The sequence below is a fragment of the Suricata suricatta genome, chromosome 9, assembly GCF_006229205.1.
Source record: "Suricata suricatta isolate VVHF042 chromosome 9, meerkat_22Aug2017_6uvM2_HiC, whole genome shotgun sequence".
Taxonomy (NCBI): Eukaryota; Metazoa; Chordata; class Mammalia; order Carnivora; family Herpestidae; genus Suricata; species Suricata suricatta.
This window is the reverse complement of record NC_043708.1, coordinates 23,744,493-23,770,098: the sequence shown is the minus strand read 5'-3', so window position 1 is coordinate 23,770,098 and position 25,606 is coordinate 23,744,493. Positions and strand designations below refer to the sequence as shown.

Below are 25,606 nucleotides of genomic sequence, written 5' to 3'. Positions count from 1 at the left end.
CCCACCACCCAGCTGAGGTGCCAGACATGTAAGTGAAACCACTCTGGATACTCTATCCTCAGCCATAAGGCCCCACCCAACACCACATGGAGCGAAGATAAACATCAAGCCCTCTCCTAATTGCAGAATCACAAGCAAATAAATGTATGTTTCTGCTTTAGGTTGCTAGATTTTCGAATGATTTGTTATGTAACAAAAGACAAGTCCAAAAGCATCCTCCCTCACCTTGTATTGTGATTTTATGTCAATAATCAAATCTGTAAGGACTGAACAAGACTGATCAATACAGAAAAGATGATGAAAAAAAAAAAAAAGACTGCAGAACTGAGATGCTACAAGTCCTCAAAGCTTCAGGCAAGTCATCTAACCTCCCATGACTTCAGTTCCACAGCTGCGAAATACCAATAATGGTATCTGCTCTCTCTACCCCACGACACTGCTGTAAGGATCCAGAGAGAGCAGGTTCAAGCAATTTATAAACTAGGACGTGCCACACAGATGTAAGACCTGATTACTGCACACTGTCACTGCACAGTGCTCCCTCAGCTATCTCATGAAGGACCTGAGTACAAATGACCCAGCTACGCTTGCCAATCTTTAGACCCGTGAGAAATAATGATGAATTACTGTTTCAATCCACTAAGTTTGGGGGTGATTCACAGTAATAAATATCCAGAAGTTGCTTTTTAATGTTTATAGGTATCAGTTCTCTGGAACAAAATGGAAGAATTTCAAATCGTCCTATGAACAGAAATTACACTTAAAAATGTAAAAGTACAATAATAAAAAGTTAACATTTACTGAATGTTTACCAAGTCACAAACGCTTTACAAGAATTAGTTTATTTATTTCTTCAATAGCCCCATAAGGTAGGAATTATTCTCACTCCCACTTTCCAGCATGGAAACAGATTAACCCTCACATGCCCACCGGGTCGGGCCTAGTAAATGGCACTCTTAACGACTACCGTGTGAACATTAAAGAGAGATTTTGTATTATAACAGAATGGAAAAGATAGATATGTCTCAAAATGTGTTGAAAGCATTAAAATCATCCGTTACTTCAGAAACTCTATGGCGCAGTATGTATTTGGATGCTCACGCTTCTAGCTCTGCCTCAGCTTTATTCCCCGCTGAGTAGCACAGGTAAGAACATTAGCTGGCGAGAGAGAGCCTACACTTACCAATTTCCTGCCGAGTGCTGCACACTCCAACCCCATACTCCTCTAGAACTCTGGCAGCTGCTTCTTGACATGACCCAGTATTCCGGGCAAATCCAAGATAGTTGTAGGACCCCATGTTTATAACGCCTTTAATTATATTCCCTGTGTACCTGTATTTCAATAGCATAAAAGGTCATGAAACTCATGAGCAAATCAAATATTTACACTAATAATAAACACACTGGTAATATAAAAGGGAGCACCATTACAGAAAGTAGGGAGAATATGGCCTACATGAAGAGCAGCTCAAACCCACTACCAATTAAGAAAATGAAAGTTAAAACAAAATACTAATTTTCACGGACAGATAATGACAAAGATTGAAAAACTGACCATCGTCAGCATTGGCCAGGACAGTCTCATACTGTAGATAAGAAGGTCAGTCAGCAGTTTTTTTGGAGGGCAGTTTGGCAGGACATATCCATTAAAAGAAGTACATACTCTTTGACTCAGCAATTTCCACACACATACGAAAGGATAGCTGCATACAGATCCTTTCGGAGTCACTGCACAATTTATCTGCCACGTCCCTTCTCTAGGCACAAAGACCAGTGACATTCCATATGATGGAAGCTAAATCAGCCTGGGCCCACCAGTGAGAACAACGTGGTTCAGAGGCTCCAGTAGGTTAAGGGTGACATAAAGTGTGGACAAGAAACGGCTGCTGTTTGAACTCTGAAATTTTGGGGTTTTTAACAAAGGATGGTGCAGCCCAACCTGCCATACACTATCTATGTCTATACTGTAGGATGTAAGTAGCCACTACCACTAATAAGCTGGCTGCGGATACAGACATGCAGGGTATTACCAACATGTTAGCAAGAAAAAAGCAAGGTGTAAAATGATTTCTATAATATGATCCCATTTTTATAAATAAAAAATTACCTGTATGCAACCCCAGTGGATCACTACATACACACCCCACAGAAAACATCTGGAGGAATGAGACACGACAAACTGGCAACAGTGGTCACGCCTGGGGAGTGAAGATTTGTGGAGACATGGACTTGCAGAAGGGGCAGTGGTTAGCTGTCACAGGGGAATGTTTCATTTATCTGTATTATTTGTCTTTTTCTTTTATTTTAATAGTAAAATGCAACCATGCAATATTTGTTAGATCTAAACAGTAAAGTTTTATGAATATGAAAAGTTTTCTAAACTATTCAGCCTAGTTAAGTTAAAAGCATTCCATATATCCTTGAATCATTTGAGAAATCAAGATACCTAGAAGTAAATTCAGACACTTGATTCTGGTAAGTGGCATAACAAAAAGGACAGTTTTTCTTTGGCTTCTTGTTCGTTTTCTTAAATTGAATTAGTCAAATTTTGTTTTCAGTTCTAATCCAACACAACAGTATCAACGTAAGCGAAGAATGTATTTTAAGAATCAGGGTAACGATGAACTGCATGCAAGGAAACTAAGTGTGTTGTGCTCTACTCTAAGCTTCCACTCTTGCGTGACAGAATACTCAAACTGCAATGCAATATATTCTGAAGTGACGAAATTCCCTTTTGTGGCTGTCAGGAAATAACTTCCCAACTGAGACTCACTTGAACGACCAGTTGTAGTCATGAGACTGCCTCTCCATGATGTCCACCCTGGCTCCGGGCACACTACAGATCGGCCGATTCCAGTTGTCTCTAATCCTCATGTAGAGGTTCCTTGTATAGAAGTTTTCGAAATCCTGATACAAGGACACAAAGTCCTGCAGACAAATGGTGAAATACCATGAGTTTAACTGAGTTACTTCAGAAAATTTTTACAACTTCCCTTTTCATTTTGTAAGAGCACTTGACAATGAGAGGTCAATTATATTGAATTAGCTGGCAAGGAAGACATTCACAAAGGCGTCAATCCTCTATGTTAAAACAACTTTAAAACTTTAAAACAACTCTCGGGGCACCTGGCTGGCTTAGTAGAGCATGAGACTCTTGATTTCAGGGTCGTAATTTGAATCCCACATTGAGTGTAGAAATTACTTTAAAAAAAAAAGGGTAAAACAACTCTTTCTATTTTAACTTTTTTCATTTGAGAGAAACAGTGAGAGTAGGGAGGAGCAGAGAGAGAGGGAAAAGAAAGAGAAACCCAAGCAAGCTCTGCACTGTTAGCACAGAGCCCGACATGGGGCTCAAACTCAGGAAACTGTGAGATCATGGCCTGAGCTGAAATCAAGAGTCTGATGTTTAATCAACGGAGCCACTCAGGTGCCCCAAGGTAAAACAACTCTTAATCAGGTAAAAGCCACTTGTCTTTGACAGTTAACCAATATGAAATGGTTGTAATTAACTATCTGACTGCATGAATGTAGGGCCAAAGAATTTAACTTAATAAAGTAGGCCTTGGGACACCTAAGTGGTTCAGTCGAGTGTGGCTCAGGTCATGATCTCACGGTTCATGAGTTCAAGCCCCGCATCCAGCTCTGTCCTGACAGCTCAGAGCCTGGAGCCTATTTCAGATTCTGTCTCTGTCTCTCTCTCTCTGTCTCTCCCCTGCTCGTGCTCTCTCTCTCTTTTTCTCTCACTCTCTCTCTCAAATATAAATAAAAACATTAAAAATTTTTTAAATAAAAACACTATCATCTTAGGGGCTCTTGAGGGGCTTAGTTGATTAAGTGTTCGAAATTCTTGGTTTCAGCTCAGGTCATGAACTCATGATTCATGGGTTCAAACCCCGCATCTGGCTCTACACTGACAGTGTGAAGCCTGCTTGGGATTCTCTCTCTCCTTTTTTCTGCCCCTCTCCTGCTCATGCTCTCTGTCTCTCAAAATAAATTAAACTAAAAAAATAAAACAAAAAACCTGTAATTTCAGTTTCAAACAAGAAAAATAATTCTGAAATTAAAATTCCATCCTCTGCATATTTTTAAAATCAAAGTGAAACATATCCAAAGAAAAATGATAAGCAAAAAAGACTAAAAGCTTGCTTATATAGAAAGACACCTATCTCAGGTTTCCTTCCTTGGATGGGAGTTTGAAAAAAAGATTCTCATGATGAATTCTCATGACAAGGGACTTAAAGCCCTCCCTTCTCCTCTGAAGTAAGCTGCACTCAAAATTAAGTCTATAAACAATAGTCCGGGTGGAGTGAAAATGAATGTATAATATTATGGCCGATGTGATATGACCATCAGAACATGATCAGACTACATTAGATCAACTTGACTCATGAAGATAAGGGGTAAAATAAAAAGAAAACTATACTACAGTCTTATTATAGTTAGCAAACTGTTGTACTTCTAGCCCCAAGATCTGGACTTGGTGCCAATCTAAATCTGTTAAATAAGCTAATCAGAAACATCCAAAGTTTAAGCCTTATTGTGTAAGACTTTTATTGCTAAAAAAGACTCTTCATAAAATTTTACAATTAACAGCCTTCTATGACACAGGACTCTAAAGTAACTAAAAGTAAGCCTCACAGTAGATAAAATCTTAAATAAAGCTGAGCAGAGTCAGAAAGTACTCTCTGGAATGAGCAGGACCTGATACCATCTCTTTCACAATTGCTCTACCATTTACATTTCTTTGAGAAAATATCCATAAATAACGTGTCTATCATAATCAGAAATTTACTACCTAAATAACATATCTTTTTTGATGGTCTCGTCTTCCAACAAGAATACGAAGTGAATGAAAACTGGAACAAAGACATCCAAACTCTAATTTGGGACTTTCCCTTGGCTGTCACTCACCACACATTTATTTCCCAAAATGTCTCCGGAGAGGGGGAATTGTCTTCAATCCTCTTCCATTCCCATCAAATAGGCTAAAGAGTACAAACTCTTCTTGATCTCATTTCTTTAAAACCTTTCTAAACACTGCACATTAATGTTAAAGGTATTAACTCAAACACCTGAGAGAAATACTCCATCACAAATTTTTATTAGCAAGAAAGAGCACTATTTTTGTTTTTACTATATAAACACCAGAAAACACTTAAGAAAGTCTGGTCCCATCTACTAGAAGGGTTACCAAACCCCAAACGCTGCAGGCTCAAGTGAAGCAGAGCTCGAAGCTTGAACTCACAGACACCAAGATCGTGACCTGAGCTGAAGTCGGATGCTTAACTGACTGAGCCACCCAGATGCTCCAGGCACATGTTTCTTGAAGACCTTTCACAAACCCCATATGCTAGCAGATACCCATGGTAAACAGAGAACAATACGTAGTTGAGGCTACACTCTGGATCGCTGGGCATGAAGTCTCCAGGTAAATGACTTCTATCAGTAGACTCAAAGGGAAAAATTCAAATTCACAGATTTGTTAATTCGGGATCATTGAAGATCTTACCAAAAGTAGTCTGGAGTCATCTCAATAATTAGCTAAAAATCTCCTTTATTGGGTGAGATTGAGTATTCTAGAAAACATACAATACTATTTAAAATAAATAAGTACAGGGGAGCCTTGGTGGCTCAGTCGGTTAAGCGTCCGACTTTGGCTTAGGTCAAGATCTTGTAGTTTGAGTTCCAGCCACACATTGGTCTCTGTGCTGGGAGCCTGGAGCCTGCTTCAGATTCTGTGTCTACCTGTCTCTCTGTTCCTCCCCCACTCATGTTCTGTCACTCTCTCTCTCTCAAAAATAAATAAAACATTAAAAGATAATAATAAAATTAAATTCTAAAACTCTATACGGTTGCTTCAAATAAACCAGCCCAAAATGTAACAGGGAAACTTTTGCAAGCCTACTAATGTCCCTAGTGCAACAGGATAAACTGGTAATCTACTACAAAACTCTCTGATAAGGTTTATCTGGAATACAGCTTTGTACCAGGAAGAAATCCCCAGAGTAAATAAAAATAGATGACTTCTCTACAGTGGAATATGATTCACCAATAAAAAGAAATGAATTACTGAAGCATACTATAACATGGATGATTCTCAAAAAACATAATGCCAAGTAAAAGAAGGCAGACACAAATGATCACCCATTGTATGATCCCATTTATATGAAGCATCTAGAAACAGAAAATAGATCAGTCGTTGCCTAGGGTGATAAGGGGGAGTAATAAGTGACTGCTAAGAGATATGGGGTTTCTTTTTCAGATGATAAAACTGTTGTAAAACTAGATCATGGTACTGGCTGCACACTTCTGAAAATACATTTGACCCTTGAACAACATGGGTTTGAACTTTGCAGGTCCATCTACACACAGATTTTTTTTCCCAATAAATATAGTACAGTACCATAAATGTATTTTCTCTTCCTTGTAATTTTCTTAATATTTTTTTCTCTAGATTACTTTATTATGAAAATACGGTATATAAGGGGGACTTGGCTGGCTCAGTTGGTGGAGTGTGTGATCTTGGTCTCAAGGTTGTAAATTCAAGCCTCATAACCTTGGGTGTAGAGACTACTTAACATAGAAAAAAAAAAAGGTAGTTGTGCCTGGGTGGCTCAGTTGGTTGAGTGTCCCAGTCAGTTGAGTGTCTATCAACTCTTGAATTTGGCTCAGGTCATGATCTCATGGTTCTTGAGTTCAAGCCCCATGTTGGGCTCTGCACTGCTAGCTTGTGATTCCTCCTCTCTCTCTGCCCCTCCCCTGCTCACTCTCTGTCTCAAAATAAATAAATAAACTTAAAAAAAAATACAGTGTGTGACACACATAACTTACAAAATATGTGTTAACTGCCTGTTTATGTGATCAGCAAGACTTCAGGCCAACAGCAGGGTATTAGCAATTAAGTTTTGGGGAAGTCAAAAATTATGCATGAACTTCCAACTGCATGTGGGGGGGTGTTGGCACCCCTAGCTTCCACATTTTTCAAGGGTCAACTATAATGCTAAAAATAACTGAATTATATGTTTTAAATGTGACCTTTACAGTATATAAATTTTATCTCAATGAGCTACTTAAAAAAACAGATGACTGCTGTCTGGGGCTGCACACACACCACAAAACAATGGAAAGTAGAGGTCTCTGCAAACCCACGAAACTAACAAAGACAAACCAACTGATAATCCCCCAGCTTAATACATCAAGCAACTATATGACACTAATAGTTTCCAGAGATACTGCTAAAATGGTAATTATCAGAATATTCTTAGTAAACTATTTTTTGAAGGAGGTCAGGAATAAAACACTTCCAGCAATTCCTATTAATGTATTTCAATCAATTTTCTTCTTTGGATCTTTAAAATTAAACACATCAGGATGTGGGTAAACAATGTCCCGTCACAATATCCTGTCCCTCCCATTTTTTAATATCTCATCATGAACAAACTGTAGAGGCAAAATACTACATTTTGTAAGGTGTGTGGGGACTGCCTACATGATCTGATCCTTAGATTTCTAGATGTTTCCTATCTAGATACCAGAACATTTTATATTCAATCTTTTGCTATATCGAATCACATATATCTTTCTAGAGTACTAGCTTCATCTCACATAAAAAAGAAACAGACCACAGACTAGGAAAAATAACACTCTCCTCCAAAATAACACTAATAGGAGAGGATCAAGCAGTAAAGAATTCAAAGATTTTTTTTTTTTTTTTTTTTTTTTTTTTGCAATTCACATAGAATAGAACGAACTCATGTTAACTCATCTTTATTAGTGGGGCCATGGGATTCAGGTCTACCTAAAGCAATAGATGAAGAACTAGCATAAACAGTTAAAATGGACTCTCTTTTATAATGGAATGAGGAAGAAAGTAAGGCTGCAATGATAAACACCATTCACTCAGTGAAATGAGGAAGTGGCAACATTAGATTTGCATTTTATGATCCCAAGCAAACACTTTCCCTCACCAATTCCAAAGTAACACTTAAAACTTTGCATATCCCTCTCACTACATCTAATCCAGTGTCAGAAAATAAACATGCTCTACCATAGGGCTAAATGATCTTCCTTTCCCTCTAAAAGCTGAACTTTTATAAGAAAATGGCAGAACTCAGTTGTTTTAACTGTTAATGTTATCTATTGTGAAAATCCTATTGAATGAATTCAAATAAATTAGTACAGCCCTCTAAACCGTAGAAGCAAATGTCCCCACATATTTCTTCCTATTACTTCCTCCTACAATTATTTCCTGATTTATTCGATGCTACTCAGTTATTTTTTTGTTCTACATCTCATACAGTTTAAACACTATGTGTATAGTGCTTTGCAGACATGTTAAATGTGAAGAGTTTATGTTTTCTCAACAGAATTAGAAACTACTTAAAATCTATGTGTTCTGATTCCTTAACACAAAGGTCAAGTACACACAGGCAGCCCCTCTACTCAGGAGTCAATTCACCCCCTGGAAACATAGAACAAGTTCGAAACAGGATGTACTCTTACAAAGTAATTCAGATGCAACCCCTTCATTCTTCATCCAGCAGTGACACACCACCAGCTGCGCAAACTCTCCTGCCACTCCCCTGCTCAAACACTGCCCAGACTCCTCATTCCCTACCGAAGTTCTTACCTTGACATTCAAACCACAATCTCTCGTGCACCCAAAACCCAGGTGCTCCCAAACATTCCTCATACCCTTGCCCACCCCAACCCCTCAGTCGGGAATGCTCTCCACATCACAACCAGTACCCCCCTCCCTCACCTCTACATGTTAGTTAATAGGTCTCTGCAATATGTCCACACTAGGAGAAGTCTCTGTAGATAAAGATTTTTGAATGTGGCTATGCGAATAAAACTTTAGCTCCCATCAGTGACAACCACCATCAACTCAGTCTAATAGGAAGATACTGGCCCATAAATAAGTAACTGTAATACCATACAACCCTGTAAGTATAGAGCCAGTTCTAACTTCTAGAAAGTAAGCCACACCTGAGGGATGTAAGAGATCAGCATACTGCTGATGCACTCTAGCCACAAAGTCTATTTGGGATGTAGAAAAAAAAGAATCAAAACTTTTTTTTTTTAACTTTAAAAATTTGTTCTGGTTTTCAGTGATGAAAATGAGTTTCACCTACTGGACCAAGTTCTGAACACAGGGCTTTGCTTGCATTAGGTATTCAAGAGATACCTTCTTGATGAATGGAACCTGTAGGCATTTCAGGGCAAGGAAAAATGGCCAACTTGAGGTTCTGGGGCTGGGAAGGGTGCACAATGATGGACATGAGAGCAATGACAGCCTGGGTTCTGGGTTCTCTCCTCAATCCCATACAGACTGGTTTTGGCTTTCTAGCAGTGGACGAGGTCCCTTCTTTGCTCACATTTCTGGATGCCTCCTTGCTCGCCCCCCCATGGGACCACCATCCATTTCCAGTGTCTAATGACTCCTCTCTCAGTGGTGACCCTGCTGCCACCACATCCACCTCTCTCCTCTAATACCTTACAAAAGTGAGAGGTGTGATGGACCAAAAAATCTAATTTCTGAAACCCTTCTCTAATCTAGTATATTCCTTGGGCTAGAGGACAACCTCTCCATACTTCACATGCCAAGAACAAACAAGTTTGTTTTTAGAAATGCCAGGCATTTTTCACCCTATATTGGCTAATTTTTGAGAACAGGCAATATATGTATACTGTATAGAACTCTAGAGGCGCAAAGGAGTATAGAGAGAAAAGTGAAATGAGTAAAGTCCATCCCCCCAGAGATGACCATTATTATCTCTGTTTAATTATTCAAACAAGATTGTTTTTTTATCATGAACAGATTCGCTCAGCCACATTCTTTCTGTGGGGAGAGGAGCTGATCTGTGAGCCAAACATCTATGTATAACGTGTCTAAGAGAAAACACATCCTGAGTTCTCCAGAACTTCATCTTCTCCAACGACTGGAGCCATACCCTGGGATACAGCACAAAACTATGAACAGAAAGAAAATGGCTGTGGCACTTCACAGACCTGTGTTTGTGTACAAGCCCTGACACTAAGCATCTTAGGAAATGTTACTTTAACTTGTGAATTTCAGTTTTCCCATCCATGAAACAGGAATAGATCCTTGTGAGGATTAAATTAGAAATATGTTAAAGACCTTGATTTCTTCATGCCTTAACCTTGTTTTCTACTTCCTTTGTGAAATGCTTTGATTTAACTTCATCTGGAATATTTTATTTTAACATGAATCCAAATTTCTAAAGAAACAATGAATGAAAACACAAAGATCTCTACAAAAAGCTTCTACTTATAGAATCAAAGAGTTTTAACAATTACCTGTTGTTCTTTTCTTTCTGTTGCATGGTGACACTTTTCAATTCTCCAATGCCTCAGGAAATCTCGAAGATATCCAAAGAGAGTGAGTACACCATACCCCACATACGTAAGCACAGCAACCAGCATTGGGGTTTCTTCAAAAGCTTCATTAAACGGTTTTTTGTAAAGTCCTCCATTTTGTGTAACATGATGGACCTAAAAGGAAGGTTAAAATGTTTATTTCAAGCCCAGGAAGAAAAAAGATTAAACTCTAAGTCCTTACAGATTTGCATAACTTTAGAATTCTCTACTAGTAAAAATAAATCCACTAAGATCTAAGCAGGGCATAATTTTTTTCAACAGAAATATTATGTTATATATACTTTAGATAAACAGCTAAAAAAGGAAAACAGAAGAAGGAACTGCCTAAGAACAATGCATAATGCTCATTTCTTTTATTTTTTGTTTATTGTCAAGTTGGTTTCCATATAACACCCAGTGCTCTTCCCCACAAGTGCCCTCCTCCATGTCCATCACCCACCTTTCCCTTGTCCCCTCCCCTTCAGCCCCCAGATTCTTTACAGTATTCAAGAGTCTTTCACGATTTGCCTCCCTCCCTCTCCCTAACTTTTTCCCCCCTTCCCCTCCCCATGGTCCCCTCTTAAGTTTCTCCTGTTAGACTTATGAGTGAAAACATATGGTATCTGTACTTCTCTGCCTGACTTATTTCACTTAGCGTGACACCCTCGAGGTCCATCCATGTTGTCAAAAATGGGCATATTTCATTCTTTCATTGCCATGTAGTATTCCATTGTATAGATAAACCACATCTTCTTGATGTGCCTTTCAGGGCACAGGTCCATCAGGTGATGGACATTTAGGCTCTTTCCATGATTTGGCTATCGTTGAAAGTGCTGCTATGAACACTGGGGTACATGTGCCACTATGCATCAGCACTTCTGTATCCCTTGGGTAAATCCCTAGCAGTCATTTTACAGGGTCAAAAGGGAGTTCTACTGTTAATTTTTTGAGGAACCTTCAGTTTTCCAGAGCGGCTGTACCAGTTTACATTCCCACCAACAGTGTAGGAGGGTGCCCGTTTCTCCACATCCTCGCCAGCATCTATAGTCTCCTGATTTGTTCATTTTAGCCACTCTGACTGGCGTGAGGTGGTATCTCAGTAGTTTTGATTTGTATTCCCCTGATGATGAGTGATGCTGAGCATCGTTTCATGAGTCTGCTGGCTATCTGGATGTTGTCTTTGGATAAGTGTCTATTCACATCTTCTGCCCATTTCTTCACTGGATTATTTGTTTATTGGATGTGGAGTTTGGGGAGTTCCTTGTAGATTTTGGATACGAGCCCTTTACCCGATGTGTCATTTGCAACTATCTTTTCCCATTCCGTCGGCTGCCTATTAGTTTTCTTGTTTCCTTTGCAGTGCAGAAGCTTTTTATCTTGACGAGGTCCCAAAAGTTCATTTTTGCTCTTGATTCGCTTGCCTTTGGGGATGTGTCAAGTAGGAAATTGCTGCAGTTGAGATCAAGGAGGCTGTTTCTTGCTTTCTCCTCTAGGTTTTTGATGGTTTCCTGTCTCACATTCAGGCCCTTCATCCATTTCGAGTTTATTTTTGTGTATGGTGTAAGAAAGTGGTCCAGGTTCATTCTTCTGCATGTTGCTGTCCAGTTCTCCCACACCACCTGTTAAAGAGGCTTTCTTTTATCCATTGGATACTCTTTCCTGCTTTGTCAAAGATTAATTGGCTATACATTTGTGGGTCCAGTTCTGGGTTCTCTATTCAATTGCTCTATGTATCTGTTTTTGTGCCAATACCATACTGTCTTGATGATGACAGCTGTGTAATAGAGGCTAAAGTCTGGAATTATGATGCCTCCTGTTTTGGTTTTCTTCTTCACTATTACTTTGGCTACTCAGGGTCTTTTGTGGATCCATACAAATTTTAGGATAGTTTGTTCTAGCTTTGCAAAGAATGCTGGTGCAATTTTGACTGGGACTGCATTGACTGTGTAGATTGCTTTGGGTAATAATGACATTTTAACAATGTTCATTCTTCCGATCCATGAGCATGGAATGTTTTTCCATTTCTTGGTGTCATCTTCAGTTTCTATCATAAGTTTTCTATAGTTTTCATCATACAGGTCTTTTATGTCTTTGGTTAGGTATGTTCCTAGATATGTTATGGTTTTTCCTGCAATTGTGAGTGGGACCAGTTTCTTGATTTCTCTTTCTGTTGCTTTATTATTGGTGTATAAAATGCAACCGATTTCTGTACATTGATTTTGTACCCTGCGACTTTGCTGAATTCATGGATCAGTTCAAGTAGGCTTCTGACGGAGCTGGTTGGGTTTTCCATGTAGAGTATCATGTCATCTGCGAAAAGTGACAGTTTGACTTCTTCCTTGCCAATTCTGATGCCTTTTATTTCCTTTGTTGTCTGATTACTGATGCTAGGACTTCCAGCACTATGTTAAACAACAATGGTGGGACTGGACATCCTTGTCGTGTTCCTGATCTCAGTTTTTCCCCACTGAAGATGATATTAACTGTGGGCTTTTCATAAATGGCTTTTATGATGTTTAAGTTCCTTCTGTCCCGACTTTCTTGAGGGTTTTTATTAAGAACAGATACTGTATTTTGTCAAATACTTTTTCTGCATCTATCAACAGGATCATATGGTTTTTATCTTTTATTTCATTAACATGATGTATCACATTGATGATTTTGCGAATACTGAACCAGCCCTGCAACCCAGGAATGAATCCCACTTGATCATGGTGGATAATTCTTTTTATATGCTGTTGAATTCTATTTGCTAGTATCTTGTTGAGTATTTTTGTATTTGTATTCATTAAGGATATTGGCCTGTAGTTCTTTTTTGCTGGGTCTCTGTCTGGTTTGGGAATCAAAGTGATGCTGGCTTCATAGAATAAGTTTGGAAGTTTTCCTTCTATTTCTGTTTTTTGGAATAGCTTGAGAAGAATGGGTATTAACTCCCTAGGGAAGCCATCTGGCCCCAGGCTCTCATTCATTGGGACATTTTTTATAACTGATTCTATTTCTTCTCTGGTTATGGGTCTGTTCATATTTTCTGTCTCTTCCTGTTTGAATTTTGGTAGTGCATGTGCGTTTAGAAATTTGTCCATTTCTTCTCCATTGTCCATTTTGTTGGCATACAATTTTTCATAGTATTCCCTGATGATTGCTTGTATTCCTGAGGGATTGGTTGTAATAGATCCATATTCATTCATGGTTTTGTCCATTTGGGTGTTCTCTCTTTTCTTTCTGAGGAGCCTGGCGAGAGGTTTCTCAATTTTGTTTATTTTTTCAAAAAACCCAACTCTTAGTTTCATTGATCTGTTCAACTAGTTTTTTTTGATTCTATATTGTTTATTTCTGCCCTGATCTTTATTACTTCTCTTCTTCTGGGTTCAGGGTGCTCTTACTGCTCCCCTTCTAGTTCCTATAGGTGCTCCGTTAGATTTTGAATTTGTGCTTTTTCTAGTTTCTTGAAATAGGCCTGGACTGCAATATACTTTCCTCTTAGGACTGCCTTTGCTGCGTCCCAGTTTGGGTTGTTGAATTTTCGTTTTCATTTGTTTCCATATATTTTTTAAATTTCTTCTCTAATTACTTGATTGGCCCAATCATTCTCTAGTAGGGCAGTTTTTAGCCTCCATGTTTCTGTAAGTTTTCCAGACTTTTTCCTGTGATTGATTTCAAGTTTCATAGCATTGTGATCTGAAAGTGTGCATGGTATGATCTCAATTTGTTTATATTTATGGAAGGCTGCTTTATGATCCAGTATGTGATCTATCTTGGAGAATGTGCCATGTGCACTCGAGAAGAAAGTGAATTCCCTGGCCTCAGGCTATAGATTTCTAAATATATCTGTCAAATCCATCTGTTCCAATGTGTCATTCAGGTCCATTGTTTCTTTAGTGATTTTTCTGTCTGGTCATGATCTCGAGTTTCATGAGTTCAAGCCCTGCATCGGGCTCTGTGTTGACAACTCAGAGCCTGGAGCCTGCCTCGAATTCTGTGTGTCTCTCTCTCTGCCTCTTGCCTGCTCATACTCTGTCTTTCTCACTCTCAAAAATAAATAAAACATTAAAAAAATTAAAGTTAAAAAAAATTAAAAAATATGTATTTATAAATGTTTTACTGCTATATAGTCTTAAAGCCGCCAGCCATAGTATTCCAAATAATGCCCAGCCCTAGGCCCCTGTGGGAAACACATGGTTTACTAACAGCCTTTGTTGTGGTAACACAAATAAATTATGTACGAAAGTAAAACGCTTACATAAGAGTGGTCCAGCACTGTACAGAAATAGGAAGTGAAATGCAACACAAGGGGAAAAACAGTTAAGAATGATCAGCAACTATCATGAAATCATTCTGACCCCTTCACCTTGACCTAAGTATCCATTTCCACTCTAAGATTATCCCTGGTTTAATCCTTTGGGATACTTGCATTTTAATATAAAATACCAAGTTACTGTACTTTTGATCTCATACCTCAAAGCTTTTTACCTTTTGGTCAATCTTTTTTTTTTTAATTTTCTTTTAATGTTTATTTTTGAGACAGAGAGAGACAGTATATAAGCAGAGAAGGAGCATCAAGAGAGGGAGACACAGAGTCTGAAGCAGGCTCCGGGCTCTGAGCTGTCAGCACAGAGCCCAACACGGGGCTTGAATGCACAAATTGTGAGATCATGACCTGAGCTGAAGGGGGACATTTAACTGGCTGAGCCACCCAGGCGCCCCACATTTGAGTCAATCTTAATGGAAATCTTCTTTTATAGAAAAATCTCTCAGAGTAGTTTGTATGTTAACTTTTTTTTGTTAAGTTTATTTATTCTGACAGAGAGAGAACACTTGATCTCACAAACCGAACTGTGAGATCATGACCCGAGCAGAAATCAAGAGTTGTACACTAAACTGCCTGAGCCACCCAGGCGGCCCTGTATGTTAACTTTAATCTTAACTATGAAACAGCCAATTACAGTGAGGATGGCCATTCATAATTATTTTCAATTAACCACTGTACTAGAGTATGAAAAGTCCCAAAGGAAGAAAAGATTCTTTCTTGGCCTCTCAGGCAACTTGACCCAAGGGTTAAATAATATTTTAGAATATTATATCCCAATAATATTAATTTGGGAAAGCCATCTGAATGCTGCAAGCTAGAACAGCTGGGAAATCAAAACTTGTTCTTAACAAAGGAAAGGCATATAGATAGGGCTGATACTTAGAATCTGAGGTTATTGCTTCAATTTGATGGCCTAAAGAACTTCTAAACACTAACTGTAAAACTGTTACAGGTCTTCATCAACTCTTCCCCAAAGGGGTGGAAGTTTGTGTGGATGTTTACTACTTCAGGTTTTATGCAGGAGCAAGACTGCGGTGTGTTTACAACGGAATAGCTAGAAGTGAGCCAATAACTGAAGACAGGAGATTGCTTAAAAATTAACAATATAACATAAAAATAAGTAACTAAACTGGACAAAGCAGAAGCACCTGGGTGGCTTGGTCGGTTGAAGGTCCAACTCTTGGTTTCGGCTCAGGTCCTGATCTCAAGGTTGTGAGATCAAGTCCCACACTGGGCTCCAAGCTGACAGCTCAGAGCCTGCTTGGGATTTTTTTTTTCTCTCTCTCATTCTCTGCCCCTTCTCCATTCATATGTTCTCTCTCTCTCTCTCTCTCTCTCTCAAGATAAATAAACATTTTTAAAAAAACTGGACAGGATTACCTAGGTGGCTCAGTCAGTTAAGTATCCAACTCGGTTTCAGTGCAGGGCGTGATCTCACAATTCCATGAGTTCGATCCCTGCACTGTCAGTGCAGAGCCTGCCTGGGATTCTATCCCCCTCTCCCTGCCCCTCTCCCACTCAAGCTATCTCTGTCTCTCTCAAAATAAATAAATAAACTTAAAAATGTTTTTTAAACTGGACAAATCAAAAACACTTAAAACACAACAAAAATAAAACAATACTCTGATCATCTCTTTTAAAAACTATATCTAGGGCACCTAGGTAGCTCAGTTAGTTAAGTGTCTGACTTCAGCTCAGGGCACGACCTCACGGTTCCTGAGTTCAAGCCTCGCATCGGGCACTCTGCTGTCAGCACAGAGCTGCTTTGGATCCTCTGTCCCCGCCCCCCCCCCCCCCCCCCCGCCCCGCCTCTGCCCCTATTCGGCTTGTGTTCTCTCTCTCTCTAAAATACATAAACACTAAAAAATAAATAAAATAAATAAAATTAATTAAATAAAGCGAAGAAAAAACTATATCTAAAAGAACACTGTATTTAATATCAGTACCCAACTCTTCTTACTCTGAAACTGTTTAAACTATTTTCTCACAAGAGAACATACTAGTAAAAAGTAAGACAATTTTCAGAGCTCCTAAGTAACAAATGTGTGGCAGAAGTGTATGTCAGGAATGCTGTGGGTGGGTCTTTTTAAAAGCTATCCGCCTTGATTTGAGACACACCCAAACCAGCATGGGTGACCAACCAACAATACAGTTGGCTGGATTGTCTAGGAAGTAGTAAATCATTAGTTTGCTATTAAATATTGTAATTGTATCACAGTGTCACTTTAAATTAATTGCATTTTAAAGAACTGAAGTTCAATTATGAAGTAATTTTTGGAAAATAGCCTTAGTCAAAACACTGGGAGTCATTCTGAGGGTGCCTGGGTAGCTCAATCGGCTGAGAGCTTAACTTCAGCTTAGGTCATGAGCTCAAGGTTTTGAGTTCAAGCCCCTCATGGGACTCACTGCTGTTAGTACAGACCCCACTTGGAATCCTCTGTCTCGGCCCCACCTCTGCCCCTCCCCCACTCACTCTCTTTCTCTCTCTCTCTCTCAAAAAAAAAAAATAAACATTAAAAAAATACAGGTCACTCTGATCATTCAGGATCTGAATGCACAGGCCAACTGATATGCAAGCCTCTGATAAAGGTGACAAAGTCTTAGAACTCAAAGAGAAGAAAATCACTTGATCTTCAACTTCTTATTGACATGATTCAAATTAAAATGATAGTATTACTATCTCATACATGTATAATGTTCTGTTCTATAAAGGAAAGCACCGGGCTTATTTTGCTCATTACTGCACATCTAGCACTCGGGATAGTATTTATTAAGAGCTAACAAATAGTAAGTACTAAGTAACGTTTCCTTTTATTACTATTAGTATTATAGAAAGCAGTACCTCATAAGTGTTTGTTGAATGAATGAAAATACATATTATGCTCTTTGCTCTTTCAACACTAAGTACCCTGTAATAGAAGGGTTTAAAGAAGTTACAGTGATTACACAATCAATATTAGGACATTTCTCAAAATCACATCTCATACCTTTTAGTCTCAACTAGACTGGAGATCAAATCCACGCTAAACAAAACATGGGCTACAAACTCTTCCAGTGTACTTTAGTCTCTGGATTCACAGGCAAGAGGACTCTTAAAAGGCCTTTCATTCCTTCTAATGAGAATTACACTGTCTACAAGGCAATCAAGAAACATACTAGCTTATCACTACCTCCAGGTTAAAAACACTTTCCAGTCTGCTCACATGAAGCAGACAAGAGTGTGACAGTGTGAGTACTATTAATCAAGGAAAGATTTAAGTACTATAATGAATACTAAGATGTTTGCCTGAACGGTAACATTTTTTTCCAAGAAAATGAGAAAGAAAAAAAAGGTGAAAGACGACGTTTTTCTTTCAGTCAAGATTATAACCATATCATCATAAAGCACATCACAGGAAAAGAAGAGGGCAAAAAATCAAACCAACACACTATTTTGTTCACATGCCTGTAGGCTGTTAGCCATATTTATTAAACAGCTAAAAAGCCACTCTTAACCAAAGCAATAATGGAAAGGTATAATCAAGATAAACCATAAACATGATATGTATGCACTAAAATCATCTGGAAGGAGACCCAAGAAACTGGAGTGGGAAGAGCACATACTTCCTACTTATAACCCTGTGAACCGATGTGATTTTTTCATTTTTAACAAAGAGTACACATTACCGAATTTTCGTGTATCATTTTGTTTTAAAAATGTTTACACTGAATTTTCTCACTATTAATAAAAACAGAGTTAATGAAAGCAACATATACCTCTCATTGTAACCTCGGGTCTCTATCTACAGCCTCTCGAGAGAATTCTCATCTTCTTGCTGGCTCTCAGACAGACTGCAAATGCTGATGAGTATGCACAAATCCAAACGTCAATTCCAAAGTTTCCCCAAAACCCCAAATTTACATTTGCGCCCACCACCAAGTCCCACTTGCACATCCCAAGTCAGCAAGTCCAAGGCTGAACCCTCACCATCTTAACTCCTCCCTTAGTGCAAACCGGACTCTCCTCCTGAACTACCCACCTCGTTGACAGCATCTCCACCCAGTCTACCGAGTCTGGAGTCATCTTTAGCTCCACCTTATTCTCTAACTTCACAGAAGCAGTAAAGAATTTTTGTGCCTTAGTTCAAGACCTTCTTGTGGGGCACAAGGGAATTTTGAGGCTGGAAATGTTCTACAATTTGAGAGAGACACTGGAGACACAGTATACACACAGGTTAAAAAAGTCAGGGAGCAGGATATACTTTATGCACTTATCAGAATGTACGTTACTCCTCAATTTTAAAAACTCTCAGTGCCTCTTCCTTCGGTGGACTACTGCAATGTCCTCCCCTTCCCATCTGGTCTCTCTGCCACCAAGACCCTCCCTACATGCCAGTTACCCTTCTAGTCACACCAAACTTCTTGCCACAGTCTTTCCCACAAGGATCCTCTCCTATAGGGAGTGCTAGTCTTCTAACAGCAATAAGGCAATAAATAATGTCCAATGTGAAAAGTCAAGAAGCAGTAACTTAAGATGTTGCAATATGGAGGTAAACACCAAAAAGAAGATGGAGAAAAGAGCAGGAGAGAGGAGAATGCCATAAATTTCAAAACAAGCCTTGTGGAACCATCTGATAGCTGACACCATGTGCTACAGGCTCTTAGGAATTCTTAGATCCTACAGGACTGGACCACAGAACTATTTGGCTGTGACCGTGTACTATTTCCAAGACAAGAATAACTCCAAAGACAATTCAGAGATCATCAGGGTTCCCTCCTCAGCTTCGAAGGTGGCAGGGAGGGACCATCACCTAAGATCCAACAGGCAACCTACTTATAAGGTGGGGTGGCTCAGTTAGTTAAGCGTCTGACTCTTGCTCTCAGCTCAGGTCTTGATTTCAACGTTGTGAGTTCAAGCATTGTGCTGGGCATAAAGCCTACTTAAAGGAAAATAAAAAGGTTCAATAGGTGAGTGCCTCTGAAAGGCAGCCTGGAGCATAGGAGGTGGAAGAAAGTGATCCCCCAACCCAATGGGCCCATGGGGCATAGCGCCAAACCAAAGAGGATTGTTCTTGAGCGTTAAGATCTCATGGAATCTGCCTTGCTCAATTTTGGACTGGATTTTGACCCATTACCCCTTTCTTTCTCCTGACTTCTCCCTTTCGGAATGGGAATGTGTATCCTCTGTGTGTGTCCTCTGTGTGTCCCACCATAGCATTCTGGAAGCACATAACTTACATGGCTTTACAAGCTCACAGCTGAAGAGGACTGCCTCAGGATAAACTGTATCTTGAGTTTCACCCATATCAGATGGAGATGATATTTAGGTGAGACTTTGGATTGTAGACTTTAGAGTTGGTGCTGGAATGAGTTAAGATTTTTGAGGCTGTTGGAGCAGAATGAATGTAGTTTGTATGCAAGAACATGATTTTAGAGGGGTCATGGGCAGATTGTTATAGGCTGAATGTTTGTCCCCCCGCTTCCCCACCTCATTTATATACTGAAGCTCTAAACTTCCAGTGTGACAGAATTTCAAAGTGGGGTGTCTGGGAGATCTAATTAGGTTTGCATTAGGTCATGAGGGTGGGGCCCCATGATGTAATTAATGCCCCAGTAAGTAGAGAAAGCAGAGATCTCCACTGAAGAGTGACCCTGTGAATGCACGATGAGAAAGCAGCCATCTACAAGCAGGAAGAGGGCCCTCACCAGGAACTGAATGTGCCAGCAACTTGCTCTTGAACTTCCTGAACCATGACAAACATCTATTGTTTAAGCCACCTCATCTATGGTACTTTGTTACAGCTGCCCACACTAAGATAAGGGTAAGGGGAGATAACATATAGAATTTACTTTCAATTGGTTCAGGAACAAATAATTCCATGTGTGCGTGTGCGTGTGTGCATGTGTGGTGTGGTATGTACAGAGAATGACGGAGACTTTTCTTCATGAACTATTGGTAAGTCAGTTGCAGTTATAATGTGCCTCTATAGTTCAGCATGTCTCTCTTAAAAACAAAGATATCCTCTTACATAACTACAGAATAATTATCCATCAGGAAACTGATAGAGTACTGTACTAATAGCTAGTCTACAGACTTTATTTAGATTTTGCCAGTCGTCCTAATAACTTCTTTATAGCAAAAGAGTCCTGGATCATGTGTTGCATTCTGGCTTTTTAGCTTCAGAAAAGGAAAAAGGGTAAATTTTGGTTACATGGTAAACTGACTTACAAGGAATGATTCTCATGGGTTTCAAGAATCCCATGAAAGAACACAAGGTAACTATGTAATGATGCAAACATGGGGAAGTGATTAGTGGGAAGCAAAAGCAAGTGTGTTAATACATTTGATATGAATACAAAACGACACAAGCATGATTTTATAAGCAAACAGACATATCCCCACTGAGTGTGACAGCACGATGACAGAATGTGCCCACTTGGCAGACAGTTTGCAACATTGCAAGAGAAATCTATGTCCAACATGAACACCTATTATTCCTCAGCAATCAAAGGACTACTATTATTCTTTTCTGCTAAATAAACCCCATTCACTTCCAGTGGTATCCTCTGTTGTTCCTTAAAAAGTTCGACTGAAATGGCCCTTTCTTGAAATCTTACTGAAATGCACTATCCTCTCCCCACTGCATACCACACATTCTAAAGAAAATAGTTTGGAGCTTTGCACTGGTCACACAAGCTATTCCTCACTCTGAACATATATTTCTAGAAGTGTCCTTCTTTTTTCAGCAGGGAAATTTGGAAAAGTAGGGAGTGCACGTTTTTCTTGCAATCAGGATAAAGTCTCTTAATTTTTGTCAATAAGTATCCCCATAGGGAATGGACTGGAAAGTGCTTCCAAAGCTAGCTGTAAAGCAAACATATTTTGACATTACTGTTCTCCTAGCACAAAAATGGAGACCCGCAGGTATATATGCACGGGGACGTTTCAGTTCAGTGGTATCCCGGGCACGAGGGCAGCGAGGTTCTGCCCCGGAGTTACCACTCCCACCTGCCGCCCACATCTCCTGTCGCACTCCCCGATCCAGATGACTGTGGTAGTCACACCTGTGCGACACGATCCTGTTCCGCGGTCCTGATTGACACGGGTAGGCAGTGATACTGAAATGAATCCAACAGCCCTTTCACAGGGATTTAAAATTTCCTTGGGGAAAGTTTGTTCTGAAGGAGAATGGTATCTGCATTATACTCCTTATCAGAGTTAACATATCTGAAAAGCTTTACAAATTTTTAGTTTTAGCAACAAGTATTTCTTGAACATTTGCATATTTTCAATAAAATTTAAAATGGGCCTATGTAGTGTTTCTCTTGTAAAGTCAACAGACTTTACATACAATTTTATCTGAAAATACTGGAATTGGAAAAACACCATACTTAAAAGGCATTAAACCAACATATTAAAGTATAAAGAAAATAATCTCCTGGGGGCGCCTGGGTGGCTCAGTTGGTTAAGCCTCCAACTTCGGCTCAGGTCAGATCTCACGTTCGTGGGTTCGAGCCCCGCGTCAGGCTCTGTGCTGACAGTGAGCTCAGAGCCTGGAGCCTGCTTCCTGTTCTGTGTCTCCTTCTCTCTCTGCCCCTCCCCCTCTCATGCTCTGTCACTCTCTGTATCAAAAATAAATCAAAACACTAAAAAAAAAAAAAAAGAAAAAAGAAAATAATCTCCTGAACTTCTACAACCCGGAGATAACCACTGTAACATATCGATGTATACCCTGCCAGATAGATAGGTAGGTAGATAGACAAATAGATACATACATAGGCACACACACACACAAATAGACAATCCCTGTGCATAATGTTTAGCATTCTCCAATATTTTCATTATATCAATACTTCGTATATCTTCTCATGCTTTTGAGTTTTTCATAGGGATAAATTCCTAGAAATGAGATTGCTCACTCACAAAGTATATGTGTGGGGCGCCTGGATGGCTCAGTTGGTTGAGCGTCTGACTCTTGATTTTGGTTCAGGTCATGATCTTAGGGTCAGGGGATCTGCCCCACATGGGGATCCCTGCTGGGCACAGACTACTTGAGATTCTCTCTCACCCTCTCTCTCTGCCACTCTCCCACATGTGCTTGCACTCTCTTTTTTAAAAAATGGGGGTGGGGGGGAGATGTGGGTGGCTCAGTGGGTTAAGCTTCCAATTTCAGCTCAGGTCATGATCTCACAGGTCATAGGTTTGAGCCCTGCATCAGGCTCTTTGCTGATAGCTCAGAACCTGGAGCCTGCCTCAGATTCTCTATCTTCCTCTCTCTCTACCCCTCCCTCGCTCATGCTCTCTCTTTCTCAAAAATGAATAAACAGTAAAAATATATATATATATATATATGTATGTGTGTATATATATATATGATTCTGATCAGAGTATCATTTTAAAATGAATTTAAAGGAAACTGTAGAAATATTTTTAAGTTTTCTTATTTCTAAAGTTCAATGACCACAATTTAAGTGATCCAAACCTCATTTTTAAATGAATGAAACCACTATGTCAAAATATAATGTAACAGAATCATCTTGGGTTCCCAAAATGCACTGGTGAAAATGTGGTACAAATGTCACTTTCCTCACCTGATTTTCAGTCAGGGCATTACAGCTGCACAATCCTACCTTCTAAGTGTTTGGGTTTTTTTCTTCTCTGCCTCTCTCTTTCTCTCCCTCTCTTCTCATCCTTTCTTTCTTGATACACTGATTCTAAAATTCATGTGCAAAAGCAAAGGACCAGGAAGAGCCAAGGCAGTTTTGAAGAGAAATTAGATAGAAGGTATCACCTTGCATAAAACTCTAGTAATACAGGCAGTGTGATTTGATGCAACAGAATAGAAACCCAGAAAGAGCATGCTATGAATATGGAATTTGACTGATACTGATGGTGACATTTCAAATCAGTGGGGAATGGACTAGTGCTGAGACGGGTGGTTTTCTACATAGAAAAGGAAGAAAAAAAAAGATCTCCACCTCACACCAATCTATAAAATCAATTCCAGGTTGTTAGATATTCAAAAATTAAAATTATATATATAAATATTTAGCATACAGGAGAAAATATTTATGATCTTAAAGTATAGAGTGATTTTCCTAAAACTATCAAAGCACAAATTATAAAATAAAAGTTGATAAATTTGATCGTTTAATATCTTTGCAGGCACGCCTGGGTAGCTCAGTTGGTTGAGCGTCCAACTCTTAATTTCAGCTCATGTAAACAGTTGGCTGTTCAGTCGACTGAGCCACCCAGGCGCCCCTAGGCAGTGGTTTTTTTAGATAGGACTCTGAAAGTGTAAGCAACCAAAAAAATAAATAAATTGGAGCAGATAAAAATGAACTTTTGTAACTTTTTGTACTTTTGTATTTCAAAGGATGCTATCAAGAGAATGAAAAGATAATCCACAATATGGGAGAAAAATATTTGAAATCATACAGTGGATAAGGGACTTGTTATTTAGAATATATAGTGTACTCTTACAATTCAACAATAAAAGATGACCCAATTTTAAAACAAAGGACTTGAATAGACATTTCTCCAAAGAAGATATACAAATGGCTAGTAAACCCATGAAAAGATGCTCTGCATCATTAGTCATTAGGGAAATGCAAGTCAAAACCACGGTGAGATGCTACTTCATATCAACTAGGATAGCTAAAGTAAAATGCCATTAACAAGTGTTGGTGAAGATGTAGAGAAACTGGAACCCTTATACATTGCTGGTGGGATCACAAAATGATATAGACACTTTGGAAAACAGTTCCTAAAATGCTAAACATAAAGTTACCATATGATGAAGCATTTCTAGTCCCTGGAGAAATGAAACATACTAATATACAAAAATTTCTACATAAATGCTCATAGCAAAGTTATTCCTAAGAGTCAAAAAGTGGAAACAATCCAAATGTCCATAAATTGATGAACAGATAAACAAAATATAGAATAATTGTACAGTAGAATACTATTTAGCAATAAAAAGGAAGTACTGATACATGTTGAAACATAGATGAAAGAAACATGTTTATTGTAAGAAGCCAGAAATCAAAGGCTTTGTATTATATGATTCTACTAACATGAAATGTCTAGGACAGGTAAATCCGTAGAGACAAAAAGTAGACTAAGGGTTTGCTGGGGCCAGGGATGGAGTTTGTTCCTGGGGCGATGAACCTGTTCTAAAGTTGTGGTGATGATTGCACCACCATGTGAATATAATAAAAACCACTGAATCGTACACTTGGAAAGGGCATATGTAATGATTTGTTGTTAATTACATTTCAATAAAACTGTTATGTAAGAAACAGAAGCCTTGTGCACAATATAACATCATAAAGTAACGCCAAGAGTTAGTATCCAGGCACAAAGCCATATGTTAGTGAGAAACAAGCATGCACTTCACTAGAAAAATGGGCCAAAGATAGGAACTGTCAATTCACGAAGAAAGGAACTTGACTGGAAAATAAATATGTGAAAATGCTCATCCTGACTAGTCCAAGTTACTGTAAATTAAAACAGTGAAGTAACTGTTTTCATCTTTATCTTTCTGAAAGCCGTAAAAATATGACCATATTAAATGCTGACAATTTTATGTAGTAATGTGAATTTGTATACAGGTGCTCTTAGTATAAATTGGTACAATTGCCTTGGAGAACAGTGGCAATTTCTAGAAAATTTGAAATATGCACTTTCATAATGACCGCCCTATTAAGTTTGTATCTGGGCATATACAACAGCTGAAGTTTGCAAACATTTTTGTTCCAGCCTACACTAAGAATGAACATTTTTCTAGGAGCCTAATGCACGCATGTGTGAGGTTTGGGGAATTAGGACCTCAAGATACTACTTTTGGGGGGATCAGTTCAATCTGTAACATGCTGTTTCCCCAAGAAATTCTGCTGTCACCAGAAGACACGTTTAAGAACGTTTACTGTAGGGGC

General features: G+C 39.0%; 1 protein-coding gene across 1 annotated transcript in view; it reads right to left on the bottom strand.

Moving 5' to 3' along the window:
• SPTLC2 (serine palmitoyltransferase long chain base subunit 2) overlaps positions 1-25,606 on the bottom strand; it is a 107,911-nt gene that overhangs the window by 68,090 nt on the left and 14,215 nt on the right. The window contains exons 2-4 of the mRNA XM_029950492.1: positions 10,321-10,515; positions 2,774-2,928; positions 1,184-1,332 (exon numbers count right to left, since the gene is read on the bottom strand). Coding sequence (XP_029806352.1) covers positions 1,184-1,332; positions 2,774-2,928; positions 10,321-10,515 — 499 coding nt within the window. The remainder of the gene's footprint in view (positions 1-1,183; positions 1,333-2,773; positions 2,929-10,320; positions 10,516-25,606) is intronic.